Consider the following 14,059-nt stretch of genomic DNA (forward strand, 5'->3'; position numbering starts at 1 on the left):
GGTTTTGCAGGAGTTGGACATGACTGAACCAGTGAACAACCACCACCACCAAGGGCAGACTAAGCAGCTCAGGGTGTAGCCTCCTTCCAAAGCACCAAGAGCAGCTAAAGTTAAAAAGACAAAAGTCAAAAAATGTGTGATTTCAAGTAGAGCAGTTTTCCCTGCCTGTGAATTCTCACTCAATACAGAGCCTTCTGCATTCTCGATGCTTTAAACAGGCCTTTGTTATTGCGTGTGTGCTCAGCTGTGTGGGACTCTCTGCTGCCCCATGGGCTGCAGCCCGCCAGGCTCCTCTGTCCACGGGATTCTCCAGGCAAGAGTACTGGAGCGGAATGCCATTTCCTACTCTAGGTCCTTACGTTATTACCAGACTAGCAATCTAAATTATGAAAGATAAATGTACAATCTTTACTCAATAAAACTCCCAGGCTTCAGAGCCAATGCCCAAAGGAATCCAGTGCCAGCTCTGTTTCCAGATTTCCTCATGCTTTAACTCAGAGATTCCTGGACGAGCACCGGGACTCTCTGGTCGTAGAACTTAAGGTTTCAGACTGCAGAGGACACAGAGTACAAAGGTTTATGAGCTAGCAGGAAGCAGGAAGTGGCCGTGGGCACACCACCACTGCACGAGCTGGGCATGGAGGCCAGTCTGTGGCTGGGTTCCCACACAGCATGACACGCTCCCAGCCGGTTTCCACTGCTGTTAAGTTGAGGGACCTCAGTCACACAGCCTCCACAATCTCTCCCCACTTTGAATTCCAAGACCAAGGCTCTTCTTGGTCTTATTAACTACAGAATTCACCAAGGAGGTCAAGGTCAGGATATAAATGCACATGGATTCAGATGATTAGTTCAGTTCAGTCGCTCAGTCGTGTCCGACTCTCTGCGACCCCATGAATAGCAGCATGCCAGGCCTCCCTGTCCATCACCATCTCCTGGAGTTCACTCAAACTCAAGTCCATCAAGTCCGTGATGCCATCCAGCCATCTCATCCTCTGTTGTCCCCTTCTCCTCCTGCCCCCAATCCCTCCCAGCATCAGAGTCTTTTCCAGTGAGTCAACTCTTCGCATGAGGTGGCCCAAGTACTGGGGTTTCAGCTTTAGCATCATTCCTTCCAAAGAACACCCAGGACTGGTCTCCTTCAGAGTGGACTGGTTGGATCTCCTTGCAGTCCAAGGGACTCTCAAGAGTCTTCTCCAACACCACAGTTCAAAAGCATCAATTCTTCAGCCCTCAGCTTTCTTCACAGTCCAACTCTCACATCTATACGTCACTACTCGAAAAACCATAGCCTTGACTAGACAGACCTTTGTTGGCAAAGTAATGTCTCTGCTTTTGAATATACTATCTAGGTTGGTCATAATTTTCCTTCCAAGGAGTAAGCGTCTTTTAATTTCATGGCTGCAGTCACCATCTGCAGCGATTTTGGAGCCCAAAAAAATAAAGTCTGACACTGTTTCCACTGTTTCCCCATCTATTTCCCATGAAGTGATGGGACCAGATGCCGTGATCTTCGTTTTCTGAATGTTGAGCTTTAAGCCAACTTTTTCACTCTCCTCTTTCACTTTCATCAAGAGGCCTTTTAGTTCCTCTTCACTTCCTACCATAAGAGTGGTGTCATCTGCATATCTGAGGTGATTGATATTTCTCCTGGCAATCTTGATTTCAGCTTGTGTTTCTTCCAGCCCAGCGTTTCTCATGATGTACTCTGCATAGAAGTTAAATAAGCAGGGTGACAGTATACAGCCTTGACGTACTCCTTTTCCTATCTGGAACGAGTCTGTTGTTCCATGTCCAGTTCTAACTGTTGCTTCCTGACCTGCATACAGGTTTCTCAAGAGGCAGGTCAGGTGGTCTGGTATTCCCATCTTTTTCAGAATATTCCACAGTTTATTGTGATCCACAGTCAAAGGCTTTGGCATAGTGAGATGATTATCCCACCTTTAAACAGAAGCCTGTTTTTAATTACAGATACATAATATTAAATCTAATGGTTAGGAGTGCTATCCACCTTCTTAGTGACTAAAATCTTGCCCATTTGATACAAATCTACTGCAATTTTTTTTTTTAATTCTAAGTCTCCACATAGTTTCAGACAAAGTATACAGAACTTCAAATGAAGCGTCACACGACAGGGACACACAGGAAAACAGAAGCTACCAGTGGATGCATTTTCAGAATTTGGGATGAAACTTGGGACTTCAATTAATCCTCCACCATTAAGCGAGTTACCCAAGCACCCTGCTCAGAAGTTAATGTCATGAATTCTGAGTTTAGGCTTTCATTGATCATGAAGAGTGTGTCACACCTCTCACCATCCTATTAACTGAATCCAGTAAGCCCAGAACCTCGCTCAGTGAGTCGGCCTCTGATCTCCAGTACCTCTGCCGTTTAACACAATTACTCCACGTCATTATTCACTTTAGACAACCACAGACGTCTCAGACATGAGCCGCTCCAGCTCCTACCCAACAACTAGTCTCCATAAAATGTGATTTTGCAAGCTAATTGGCATCACACGAGCACAGACTCCACTCAGCCATCAGGCGCTGGGATGCTTGGTGGCACAGACGAACAAAGGGAAACTATCAGCCCTTGAGCCAAACTTGACCTTGGACCTAGAGAATACATATGAGTCCTGCCTGCTTCTGAACTGTCATCCGGAAATTAGATCAGAAGAGTGATAGCGGCTCCCATGTTAATAAGTCACTCAGAAACTGACTTGCAGAAACTAATGTCAAACTAAAGCAACAAAAATCACTTTAGGGATCAAAAGCAATTTTAGACGTTTTAGTCAGTTAGTGATCAGCATGGGAAAAAAATGAGATTTCCTCAGAAGATTTCAGAATTAGGTGTATGACCTGCTGTATTTTACATGGATCAGCAACAAGGGCCTTCTGTCCCGCACAGGGGACTCTGCTCACTGTTATGCTGCAGCCTGAAGGGGAGGGGCACCCGGGGAGAATGGACACGTGTATACTACGGCTAAGCTCCTTCACTGTCCACCTGAAACTGTCAACTATCACAACACTCTAAACCGGCGGCTGCTGCTGCTGCTGCTTCTAAGTTACTTCAGTCGTGTCCGACTCTGTGCGATCCCACAGACGGCAGCCCACCAGGCTCCCCCGTCCCTGGGATTCTCCAGGCAAGAACCCTGGAGTGGGCTGCCATTCTTGCTTCTGGGGTGGGGGGGTTTCCCGACCCAGGGTTGGACCTCTTGACTCTCCCGCATTGGGAGGCTGATTCTTTACCTAGTGCCACCTGGGAAGCCTGCCTCTTAATGTTAAACATTCATATGTGGCTGCTCATGATTATAACTGCATTAAGCATCTTTGGAAACAAAAAGTATGATTTAAACTACTCCCTACACTGTAAATAGTCAAGAATCAAGCTGCAAGTTTCAAAGTTTTAAAAGGGAACCATCTCCCATTTCCACCTTTTAAGGCAGTTACATATAGTTGCAGGCATTAATTCAACAAGAGGAGGAAAACAACTGAAGCTCATTTAACTTCAAAACAAATCCAAGCAAACTAAGGAAAACCTTTACGAGCATGAGCGTAGCTTTCCTGAATCAATGCGTTTTATTCCAATGACAACAAACAGCAACACAAATCATGCTTTATTAAAAAAAAATGACAGAAGGAAAATCGAGTGAAAACATGAGTAAAATGGATTGGCTACTTACAGTCCAGCTCCAGGTACTGAGGACTTTCTGCAATGAGACAGACGTTTGTCCCTCAGCCTGCTCTCCAGGCCAGACGACAGTGGGGAGGCCTCAGCCTTTGCCCAGCATCCAGCCCTGTGGACGCGGGCAGGGACGCCAGCTCCCCGGGCGGCGGGGGCATATGCTGAGCACGTGCCATCGCAGCAGCAGTCTCCTATGAGTCCCTACTTTGCAAATCTGAAATCGGGCAGAAAGCCCACCCTACATTCTCATCAGGGTGCCCTGAAGCACCCCTTTACCGTCCTTTCCCAAGGATTCTGCTTAGGGTTATAATTCTTTCTCAGAATTTAGCACCATGGAGAAGGAAGTAGTAACTACTGATTGTGAACAGGAACAATGGCTGAACAAATCGGTATGCAGTCTTTAAAACATAAAGTGCTACAGGTTTTATAGATTATGAATGTATAATTTCTTTATTATTTCCCTTATTAATGTGTATAAGTCTATTATAACTCAGTGTATCACCTCCAGTCCTGATCTCAAGGCTGCAAAACCCTGGCACTGTTACCAATAGTACCAGCCTCAGAAAAGAAACACAAACATAGTATATTAATGCATATATATGTAATCTAGAAAAATGGTACTGATGAACCTATTTGCCAGGCGGGAATAGAGATGCTGACTCACTGGAAAAGACCCTGATGCTAGGAAGGACTGACTGAAGGCAAAAGAAGGGGGCGACAGGGGATGAGATGGCTTGACAGCATCGCTGATCGACTGGACATGAATCTGAGCAAACTCCAGGAGATACTGACAGAGAGGAAAGGCTGGCGTGCTGCAGTCCATGGGGTTGCAAAGAGTCAGACAGGACTTAGCGACTCAACAACAACAAATAAAGACACATCCTTCCACACCTCCACTGCCCAGTGAGGGCTGTAACTGAAGTCTGACAAAGCAGGGGCACCCTGAGGGCAGCAGGTCACTGGGTCAACAGCACGGGGTCCAAACACGCACTGCCCGGTATGAGGCCAGCTCCACCACTTCCAACCAGGTGACTTCAGGCAAGTCAGCAAACTCCCGTGCCTCTTCTGTAAAGTGGGTATAACCCTTGACCTTTTCAGAAGCGCTGGGTGAGAGACTAGACGCATCACTCCAAGAATCCATTTCACTAACAGGATAGTTGGCACTTAGGTATCAGATCTCTAGAATAAAATTTTGCTCAGAATTCAGCTGTTGATCAGATCTTTCTCTTATCCCATTTCTTACACAAGTTGGATCTAAACTTATTTATAGTACATCCTCAGGTCCTGTGCTTCCACCCTTATCTCTTACCTACCTACTTACCCCAGATAATAAATAATCTTGTATTTCCCAAAATGCCAGAACTAGAGATGTGTAGGCATAAGGGGAGAAACACAGCAACTGAAGCCATCCAAGATGAACTGCCCTCAAGTAATCTTACTCGCCGAACTTGGTCTTAAATAATTCCTAACTTGTGCTGACAATTTATCACATCATTCCCCTCTATTCCATCCCTGGTAGAAATTATTTCCAGAAACCATTTCCCCCTTTGTATAATTTAATAGAGGGTTTCTTTTAATGTAGCTGTAGTAATTTCAACCAGATCTGACTGCTAGGGCCATGCCAACCCTGAAATGTGCATGTCTCAGGTTAGAGTCTAACAAGAGGTTGGCTGGGTGGGAAGAGACTCGAAATGAAGGGTTTGTCGTGGAAATTCTGACAGACAGAGGAGGACAGTCAGGTCTTAATTCTATGTCACCCAGGCATGTCTCAGTGTTTCCCTTCACGGCGTCATTCTTTCCTCCCCTCACATAAATTCAAGCTCTGTAGGCACCAAAAAGTTTCCGTTTGGCTCTGAAAAATGTTCTCTGCAGAACTGTTAGAGTCTACACCCAAGCTCCACCCCACCACCGGCCCGGCAGATTCATCAGGACTCATTTCAAAATGATTAGACCCTGTGCTTACGGGGGGCTTTTGAACAAACGGATCTAAGACGAGAGCTTGTGCATGACCGGCAAGTGGCTGCATTTAACTGGAGTTTTCTCTTCCGACTGACTGACGCCTGCTGAGGGCTCATGCCTCGATGGCAGCGGCTCCCCTGGCTCCCACCGCCACCCACCCCGCCTCGAGCAAGGGCACAGAATCCTTCCAGGCCCAAGAGGTTTAAAACCACCAGCGTCAGGCCGAGCGCCTGCTCCCTCTGGAACATGACAATCTGGCTTCAGCTACTAGCAATCCCCAAGCAAAGGACCATCTCAGTGACTGCCAGACACACACCGGTGCTGGTTGAGCTTCTCACCCTGCACCCGAGGCTGGACACTGCTGCGGCCCACCAGAGGCTCTTGTTTAACTTATATGGGAGATTCCCGGACGCCTGGACACGTCTCAATCAGAAGGCAGACACACCGCATGGTTTATTCCTATCATTCTAAATTCAGTAGGTTTAACATTACACAGAACTTACAGGGACAAACTGGAATTCTCCATTCTATATCTTGATTAAGCACTCTTAGCTATGACAAGCCTACACAGCGTATTAAAAAGCAGAGACATCACTTTGCAACAAAGCTCCATCTAGTCAAAGCTATGGTTTTTCCAGCAGTCATGTATGGATGTGAGAGCTGGACCATAAAGAAGGGTAACCACCAAAGAATGCATGCTGTTGAACTGTGGTGTTGGAGAAGACTTGAGAATCCCCTGGACTGCAAGATCAAACCAGTCCATCCTAAAGGAAACCAACCCTGAATATTCATTGGAAGGACTGACGCTGAAGCTCCAGTCCTTTGGCCACCTGATGCAAAGAGCTGACTCACTGGAAAAGACCCTGGTGCAGGGGAAGATGGAGGGCAGGAGGAGAAAGGGACAACAGAGGATGAGATGGTTGGATGGCATCACCAGCTCAACGGGCATGAGTCTCAGCAAACTCCAGGAGAGAGTGTAGGACAGGGAAGCCTGGAGAGCTGCCATTCATATGGGGTTGCACAGCGTCGGACACAACCGAGCAAGTGAACAACAACACTTAGCTTCAGCCATCTCAGGATCTCCTCCCAGCTGACATGACTTTGGATTAGAAACTAGACTTTAAAAAATAGCAGGCAGGCAGAAGTCACCCTGATCCTTCATACCGTTTAATATTTATATAATCTCATACTCAGCAAATATTTACGTCGTGTCCACTGAGTGCCAGGCACTGCATTAAACACTGGAGACAGACAAGGTAGACTCAGTCCTTGCCCTCAAGGCAGACAGAGGAAACAGACAAGCCGTGCTCCAGGAGGAGGGTCCCACGGCAGGGAGGGTGGAAAGGCCTGGGAGGCACTTCAGGGGAAGACTCGCAGGTGAGGCGAAACATCTGGGCCAATTCAGGCAGGGAGGGAAGAGGAGTCAAGAGAAAACACTTCCTGGAAAGTACATCTCAAGCACTTATCTTGGGTGCCGGGAGGAAGAAGAGCAGCCTTAGGTGAGCCTGAGAAAGCAAGGACTGAGGAGACGCCACGTCCTGGCGAGGAGCCGGGCTCACACTGACAGGGAAGCTCTGCAGGCAATGAGTGCTACTTTGAAAAAACACTCTGGAGGGGGAAAAAAAAAGAAATGAGTGTGCTAAGCATTAATGTGCCTGAAAACTTAAATTTGAGAGTCATCCAGGAGAGCAACACACTCAGGATAGTAAGTCACATTAAAGGAAACAGACATGTCAGATAAACATTTGAGGTTTCTACTGCCGAGGAGGAGAAACCACTCCACATTTCTCAGCATCGGCTTGGGGGTGCGGAGTGAAGACAAGCACTTTCACTTAATATACTGAGAAGAGCAGCGATTCAGAAAGCCATTAACCAGAAATCACTTCATAATCAGTTTGCACCAAACGGGAATCCCCAACACCAGTTTTTTCCCTGTGTCTTTGCTTCTAACAAGTAAAAACTGTTAACCCTTCCAACTGCCCACCTCAATCACACTTTCCTGCATTTTGGGGATTACAGGCAATTCCATCTTTGAAGCTGAAGTAAGGCTTTAGTCTGACCTCAGTGCAAAACCTCCAGAGTTTCAAATTACACTCATTCTTACTCGGACTGGTCTTTTTGGAACTCAGATAACCAAGAGTTCAGCTATAGTTCACACAGCTCCTAACCGGGAGGGCCTCCCTGGTGGCTCAGAGGTAAAGAATCCGCCTGACAATGCCCGAGATGCAGGTCCCACCCTGGGCCGGGAAGATCTCCTGGAGGAGGAAATGGCAGCCCGCTCCAGTGTTCTTGCCTGGAAAATCCCATGGACAGAGGCGCCTGGTGGGGCTACAGTTTATGGGGTCACAGTGAACCGGACACAACTTAGCATCTAAACAACAACAAATGAGATGAGAAGCGGGGGGCAGGGGGTCCAGAGATGCTGACCTGTTTTGAAATGGAAAATCCTGGCTTCCACTTTGAAAATCAGTGGTCTGTCCAAGAGTCTAGGGGCAGTCAAGCCAGCACGTGGGAAGGACAGGGACTGTCAAAGGAGGCCAGCCTCGTGGTACAGCCCCACCTGGGTCTCAGCCCCCAGCCCCTGCCAGCACTGCTGACCACGCCACGTGGCTCTCGGAACTCTGAGGCCTGTGTGGGAATGACTAGACCTCCTTTTCTAAAGAGTTGCCAACTCAACCCCCCTCTCTGTTAAAGGTCACCCTCCCTTAGAGAGACCTGGTTTTCTGGAATTCCTCAGCTTCTACAGCTAAAAGGGGAACCACTTTTATTTTCCCTTCATTCAAAACATTACCTTTCATTCTCAGAGAACACTGATCAGACACCATCCTGTTCAGGTGAGCTGAAACATTGATCCAGAGACAGGCCTTTAAGAAGGAATGTCATCAGGAAAGGTATAGGAAAAGCTGACCTTTAACCCTCGATGATGGAAAAATACAGAGCTTCACAGGGTCACAGGTCAAGTTCAGTATTTGGTGTGCTCTTAGCAGGAAGCGGCTCGAGATTGCACACTGACTCAGAGCCGTACTGCAGGCCCTAGAAAGTGAATGAAGTCCCTGAGGATGACCCCACACACCCTGCTCGTCCGCAGGGATTCATTCTGATGCCATTCTGGAGCGTGGGCTTCTCAGGTGGTGCCAGTGGTAAAGAACCCACCTGCCGATGCAAGAGAGACAGGATGGATGCCTGGGTCGGGTGGGGAAGGTCCCCTGGAGGAGAAACGGCAACCCAGTCCAGCATTCTTGCCTGGAGAATCCCATGGACAGAGCAGCCTGGCGGGCTGCTGAGTTGAACATAACTGAAGTGACTCAGCGCGCACTCTACGGCATATTCAGAGAGCCTGGGTGACAGGACAGTTTACCTTGTGGCATTCACCAGGAGGGAAGGGATGGAAAGAGCAGGGAAGACAGGAGAGGCAGGCTAACCAGATGTGACAGGCCAACTACGCAGGTTTGCGAAGTAGCTTCTGTCACTGTAGTTAGAGAAGTGCCCGGGTCTCCCTGACTCGGAGGCAAAGAAAGGTGGGGCTGGCTCCTTCCAGCTTCCAGCAGAGAGAGCAGGCGGTACGCCCGGCCCCAGAGGAAGCGCTTCTGCAGCCCCGCTCCCGGCCACTGCTAGGGGACGCAGGCCGGGCAGGACCGGCTCCCAGCCAGGGCCAGGCCTTCCAGGCTTCAAGCGCAGCCTCAGGAACGGCCAGGGCCAGACAAGCGTCCTTCTCGTCCTTTATTTTCTTAAAAAAGCAGGCGAGGACCAGCTCTCCGCTAGCCTCACAGACGTAAAATGAGCACCGAACAGACTGAGCCAACCTACAGAGCAGTAAGCCGAACAAACAAAAAAGGCAAATTCGAGCGCTGCCATCTCGGATCCACAAAGGAGCACACTTGTCTTCATCTCTGAGAACCTTCAGAAGGTCCTGTGGCTTCCAGATCCGCCACGTCCCGCTCCGCGCTCCAGGCCCTGGCTCCACGTCAGGCAGCACACCCTCAGCACGGGAGCCTCCCGTGTCCCGTGTGGGGACATGTGTTCAGGGTTCTCCCCGGCACCACGAGGGAAGGACAGCAGAGTCCAGCAAGGAAAAGTGGGCAGGACCCCGCAGACCTGCAGAAAGTCCCTGCTCCGTTAATATCCTGGGGAAATTAAAGAAGCGGGAACATCCGTACAAAACACGCTTTTCAGATGGCGCGTTCGCACTTAGTCGTGTCCGACTCTCTGCGGCCCCATGGACTGTAGCCTGCCAGGGTTCTCTGTCCATGGGCTTTCCCGGGCAAGAATGCTGGAGTGGGCTGCCGTCTCCTTCTCCAGTAACAAATCCAGCTGCAAGGACTTCAGTTCAGTTCAGTCGCTCAGTTGTGCCTGTTTGCGACCCCATGAATCGCAGCACGCCAGGCCTCCCTGTCCATCACCAACTCCCAGAGTTCACTCAGACTCACGTCCATAGAGTCCGTGATGCCATCCAGCCATCTCATCCTCTGTCGTCCCCTTCTCCTCCTGCCCCCAATCCCTCCCAGCATCAGAGTCTTCCAATGAGTCAACTCTTTGCATGAGTTGGCCAAAGTATTGGAGGATTAAAACTCACTTATTTCTTTCATTTTCCAATTCTTACTTAACATTCACTAGGAAGATGGCACGTGCATTTCAGGCTATCTTACTCCATGCGCACGACTCATTTGGAGTGCCTGCCCCTCTCAAGCTGAAGCCAACTTGGCTGCAAATATGTCACCTACTGAGCAAACAGGCTGCACACCAGCAGCTAGAGACACTGCCCCTCCTTCAGTGATGGGGAAGGAGCACCGAGCCAGCCCCAGACTCCAGCTGCCACCCCCAGGGCATGTGCTGCCAGGCACGGACGAGAACAGTCCGTCTTCTGAATAAGAACGAGCCTGTCAAACTGAGACAACAGGAAGTTAACTTAGGGAGCACTGAGAGAAAACGTAAACATATTCTAAAATGACCAAATGTTAAGACATAGGCGAGAGAAACGTCCCTGGCGGCCCACTGGTCAGGGATCCATGCTTCCACTGCAGGGGGTACAGGGCTGACCCCTGGTCAGGGAGTTAAGACCCTGTAAGCTTCGAGGCGTGGCCAAAAAATGTTTTTAAAAAGAGAGTGTGACGAGCACCAAAATAGGAAACCACTGGGTAACCACTGGGCAGTTAAACAACGGTGACAACCTGGGGCCGGGATGAGGTGGGAAGGAGGTTCCGGGAGGACGCGTGGCAGAAACCAATCCAACACGGCAAAGCAATTACCCTCCAATTAGAAATAAATTAAAATTAAAACCTGAAAAACACCACTGTCCCGAGCTAATATTATCTAAGTTACAACCAACAATAAGATAACAGGTTAGTCTAGGCCTGCCGGAGTCAAACACAGATGCCACGTGATGGCTGTAACAAGCAGTTAGCTCACTGCAGATACACTTATATTGAAATGGCTTTTGTGAATTAACGTGTAAATACAATAGGGGAGCTCATTAAAGGGACCTGGGTTAACTCTTCAAAGCAAAGACGAGCACAGGGGCTTCCCTGCTGGCCCAGTGGCTGGGAGTCCAAGCTTCCACAATGCAGGGGGCACAGGGTCCATCCTTGGTCGGGGAACTCAGATCCTGCAAGCTCAGTGGCACAGTCAAAAAAAAAAAAAAAAACCAGAATAGCACACCCTCACTACTGTAATTTGGTTTGTAAATCCTCAATTTCAAATGTTAAGGAAGTTCACAGGACAGATAAAAAATGGCTAAAATGTGTTGGGAAAAGTGCTTACCTCACACAGGAGATGCAACTTGAAAGAAGCCCCTTTCATCTATCAGAGCACAAAGGCAGAGGATTTATTTGTATTATCCAACATTGGATAAGAGTGAAAAGAAAGTGGTACTCTCACATTGATACTGAAATACAAAGTGGAACCTTTCTGGAGAGCAACTTAGCTGTGCTTATTAAAGTTTAAAATGTATCCACACACTTCTAAGTATCTATTGCAGACATGCCTATACTACAGCCCAAGGATACTGACAGCCTCCTCTGCTAAGAACTTAGAAACAATTAAAACGTCCCTCAGTAGAGACAGGTGAGTCAGTTTGATGCTTCCACACGTGCAACTAAGTAAGGCAGAACTGATGTTCTGAGAGAGAAGCATTTCCCCATACCCACTGCCTGCTGCTGGAAAAATGCATAAGAGTGATTGAAAATTCAGATCTTTTTAAAAAGTATGTGTAATTTAGTGAATGCATGGATGTCTGAAGTTATGCCTGAGGGGAGAGAAAACAAGGATACAATTTCATTTTATACAGTGTTTGCACAGCTTACGAGCATCGCTTTTACTATAACTGAGGTCAAGGGGGGATGCTGACATGAGGCCAGTGACCTGTCAATCCACTAAAAGCTCCACCGACGCTCCCGGGAACCCACTCGGGTCCTGCTGTGGTCAACACATCAGCTCTCCAATTTCAACAACAAAACCTGCAGGTCTGAAAGGGGTCAACTTTATTACCCTGGATTCTTTGTAGAAAATAATCATTTTTTAAATAACATATCCCACTTCCTCTTGTACATTAGTTAGGACGTTTAGTAAAGGCTTTTCCTTATGAGTGTCCATAGGTCTCCGCCCAAGCACCTTACCAAAAATGACAAGAGAAAGAAATCACATTAGCCCAGAATCACAAGGTTACATCCTTCAACTCCACGTTCAAAGACTTCAAACGCTGTCTCTGAAGCTCAGGTCCACAACTCTGAGAACCGGAGAGAGTCACATTTCCTTCTATCTCTGAGACACACGCTCATTCTTTTTCAAAGGACTCTCTGGATCACTCCATGCGACTCTCCAAATAAGTTTATTCAACAGGGGTGTTAAGCACAGTGTGAAGAGTGGGATGCTGACGGGTAACGCCATAAAACAGCTGCAGCTAAAAATGTCTAGAAAACGTGTATAAGAAACACATTCACCAGTCGTGGAAGGTTTTGAAACGTGACCAACTTACTGGCACAATTTTAAAGTCATAAAGAGTACACCCTGCGTATCTCCAATGCGCTTAATGTTAAACAGTGTTAGGATAATATTTTCCAGGCTAGAATGTACTTTCCACTTGCCCTAATAAACCGAAGCCCAGATGGGAAATGTAACCAGGACTAAGTAAACAGAATATAGACAGTGAGGCGAGCTAATGACCTAGGATGCCTTCACGAGCACTAAAGCATTCAAAAAAAAAAGTTTCAACAAACAGAGGGTATGAAAAGCTGGGCATCTGGAGTGTGTGAGATAAATGCACCTTCAGAGAGGAAATGCGTTTCTGTGGATGCAGCCAAGAGTATCAGATGCTGTCACAACGCTGACGTGAGGGAGAGACGTGCCCCATGCAGCAGCCTTTAAAATATGCAGACTCGATTCTGGCCGACAATCCATCACCAGAACCCCCAGGCATCTTACTAGGGTGCTGTGTGGCCCACAGTGAGAAGTCCAACCCAGTTCCGAGGTAGAAGATGAACCAGAACAGGAAGAAGAGCCACACAAACACAGAGCGACTCCGTTTTTTTCTGAACACCCACACAGAGGCAGCAGTTTCTGACAAGAACATTCTTGGCAAAAAAAAAAGTTACAGGAAGGTTTTATTCCCTTGAAGAAAAAGGCAGGTCTTATACGCAGAGTACCAGAAAATACCAAATGGTGTTCTTCCCCCAGGCCCAAGTTTACAGCCTTCACATTTTGAAAACATCTAAATGTGTTTTTGCTTTTTTAATCAAATAAAAGATGACTGGAAACACTGTTCTTGTCTGGAATGGTTACTTCTTGTTGTACTTGAAAATAAAATCCAACATGGCAGCTTACCTTGGCACTGGAAGCCTTGTTTCCCAAACCCCCTGAAAAACAAACAAGAAAAATTTCTTATTTTCTGTTGACACCACATCTTAAGCCAGTTATATGACAAAGCATTCTACAGAGGTAAAGGTTTGCACATGAAACCCAATGATTTGACAAGAAAACATGCCTAAACAGCTCGGAGTGCAGAGTCAAGTCAACTTTGAAAAGATCTGGCCTCCAAAGTCTCACTGAACTCATTTCAACATATTCAAGGTTCTTGCCAGGTGTTTTTTTTTTTTTTCACCTAACATTTTATCAGTACTTAATTTAAGAACATGACTACAATATTCAAGCAACAAGAAGAACTTTATGGTTAAAAAACCAAATCCACAAAGATGGCTGAATTTGGTCCCTAAAGACCAACTGAAAATCTTTTCGCCCTAAAAACAAACAGGTGGCTTCATCATTTGTTATGAAGTATTATTTACCTAGAAATTACCACGTAGCACCACTCTTAACACTGAAGTTTGTCTTAAAGGAGCCAGATTTTACAGTCTCATCCCTATTGTTTGCATGTGAGATTATGATCTGATTTCACTGTGAACCAACAGCATTCAAAGCACAT

General features: G+C 47.3%; 1 protein-coding gene across 2 annotated transcripts in view; it reads right to left on the reverse strand.

Annotated features, from left to right (window-relative positions):
* Nucleotides 1-13,727, reverse strand: part of PRKCA (protein kinase C alpha) — a 287,239-nt gene extending 273,512 nt beyond the window's left edge. The window contains exon 1 of one of the 2 annotated variants that reach the window (XM_040244390.1): nucleotides 13,462-13,726. In XM_040244390.1, the coding sequence (XP_040100324.1) occupies nucleotides 13,462-13,540 (79 nt within the window). In that variant the 5' untranslated portion in view covers nucleotides 13,541-13,726. Of the gene's footprint in view, nucleotides 1-13,461 lie in introns of both variants that reach the window. The other variant, XM_040244389.1, reaches the window with a different exon arrangement.
* Nucleotides 13,728-14,059: the final 332 nt, after the last annotated feature.

The sequence above is a fragment of the Oryx dammah genome, unplaced genomic scaffold (genome assembly GCF_014754425.2).
Source record: "Oryx dammah isolate SB20612 unplaced genomic scaffold, SCBI_Odam_1.1 HiC_scaffold_8, whole genome shotgun sequence".
Taxonomy (NCBI): Eukaryota; Metazoa; Chordata; class Mammalia; order Artiodactyla; family Bovidae; genus Oryx; species Oryx dammah.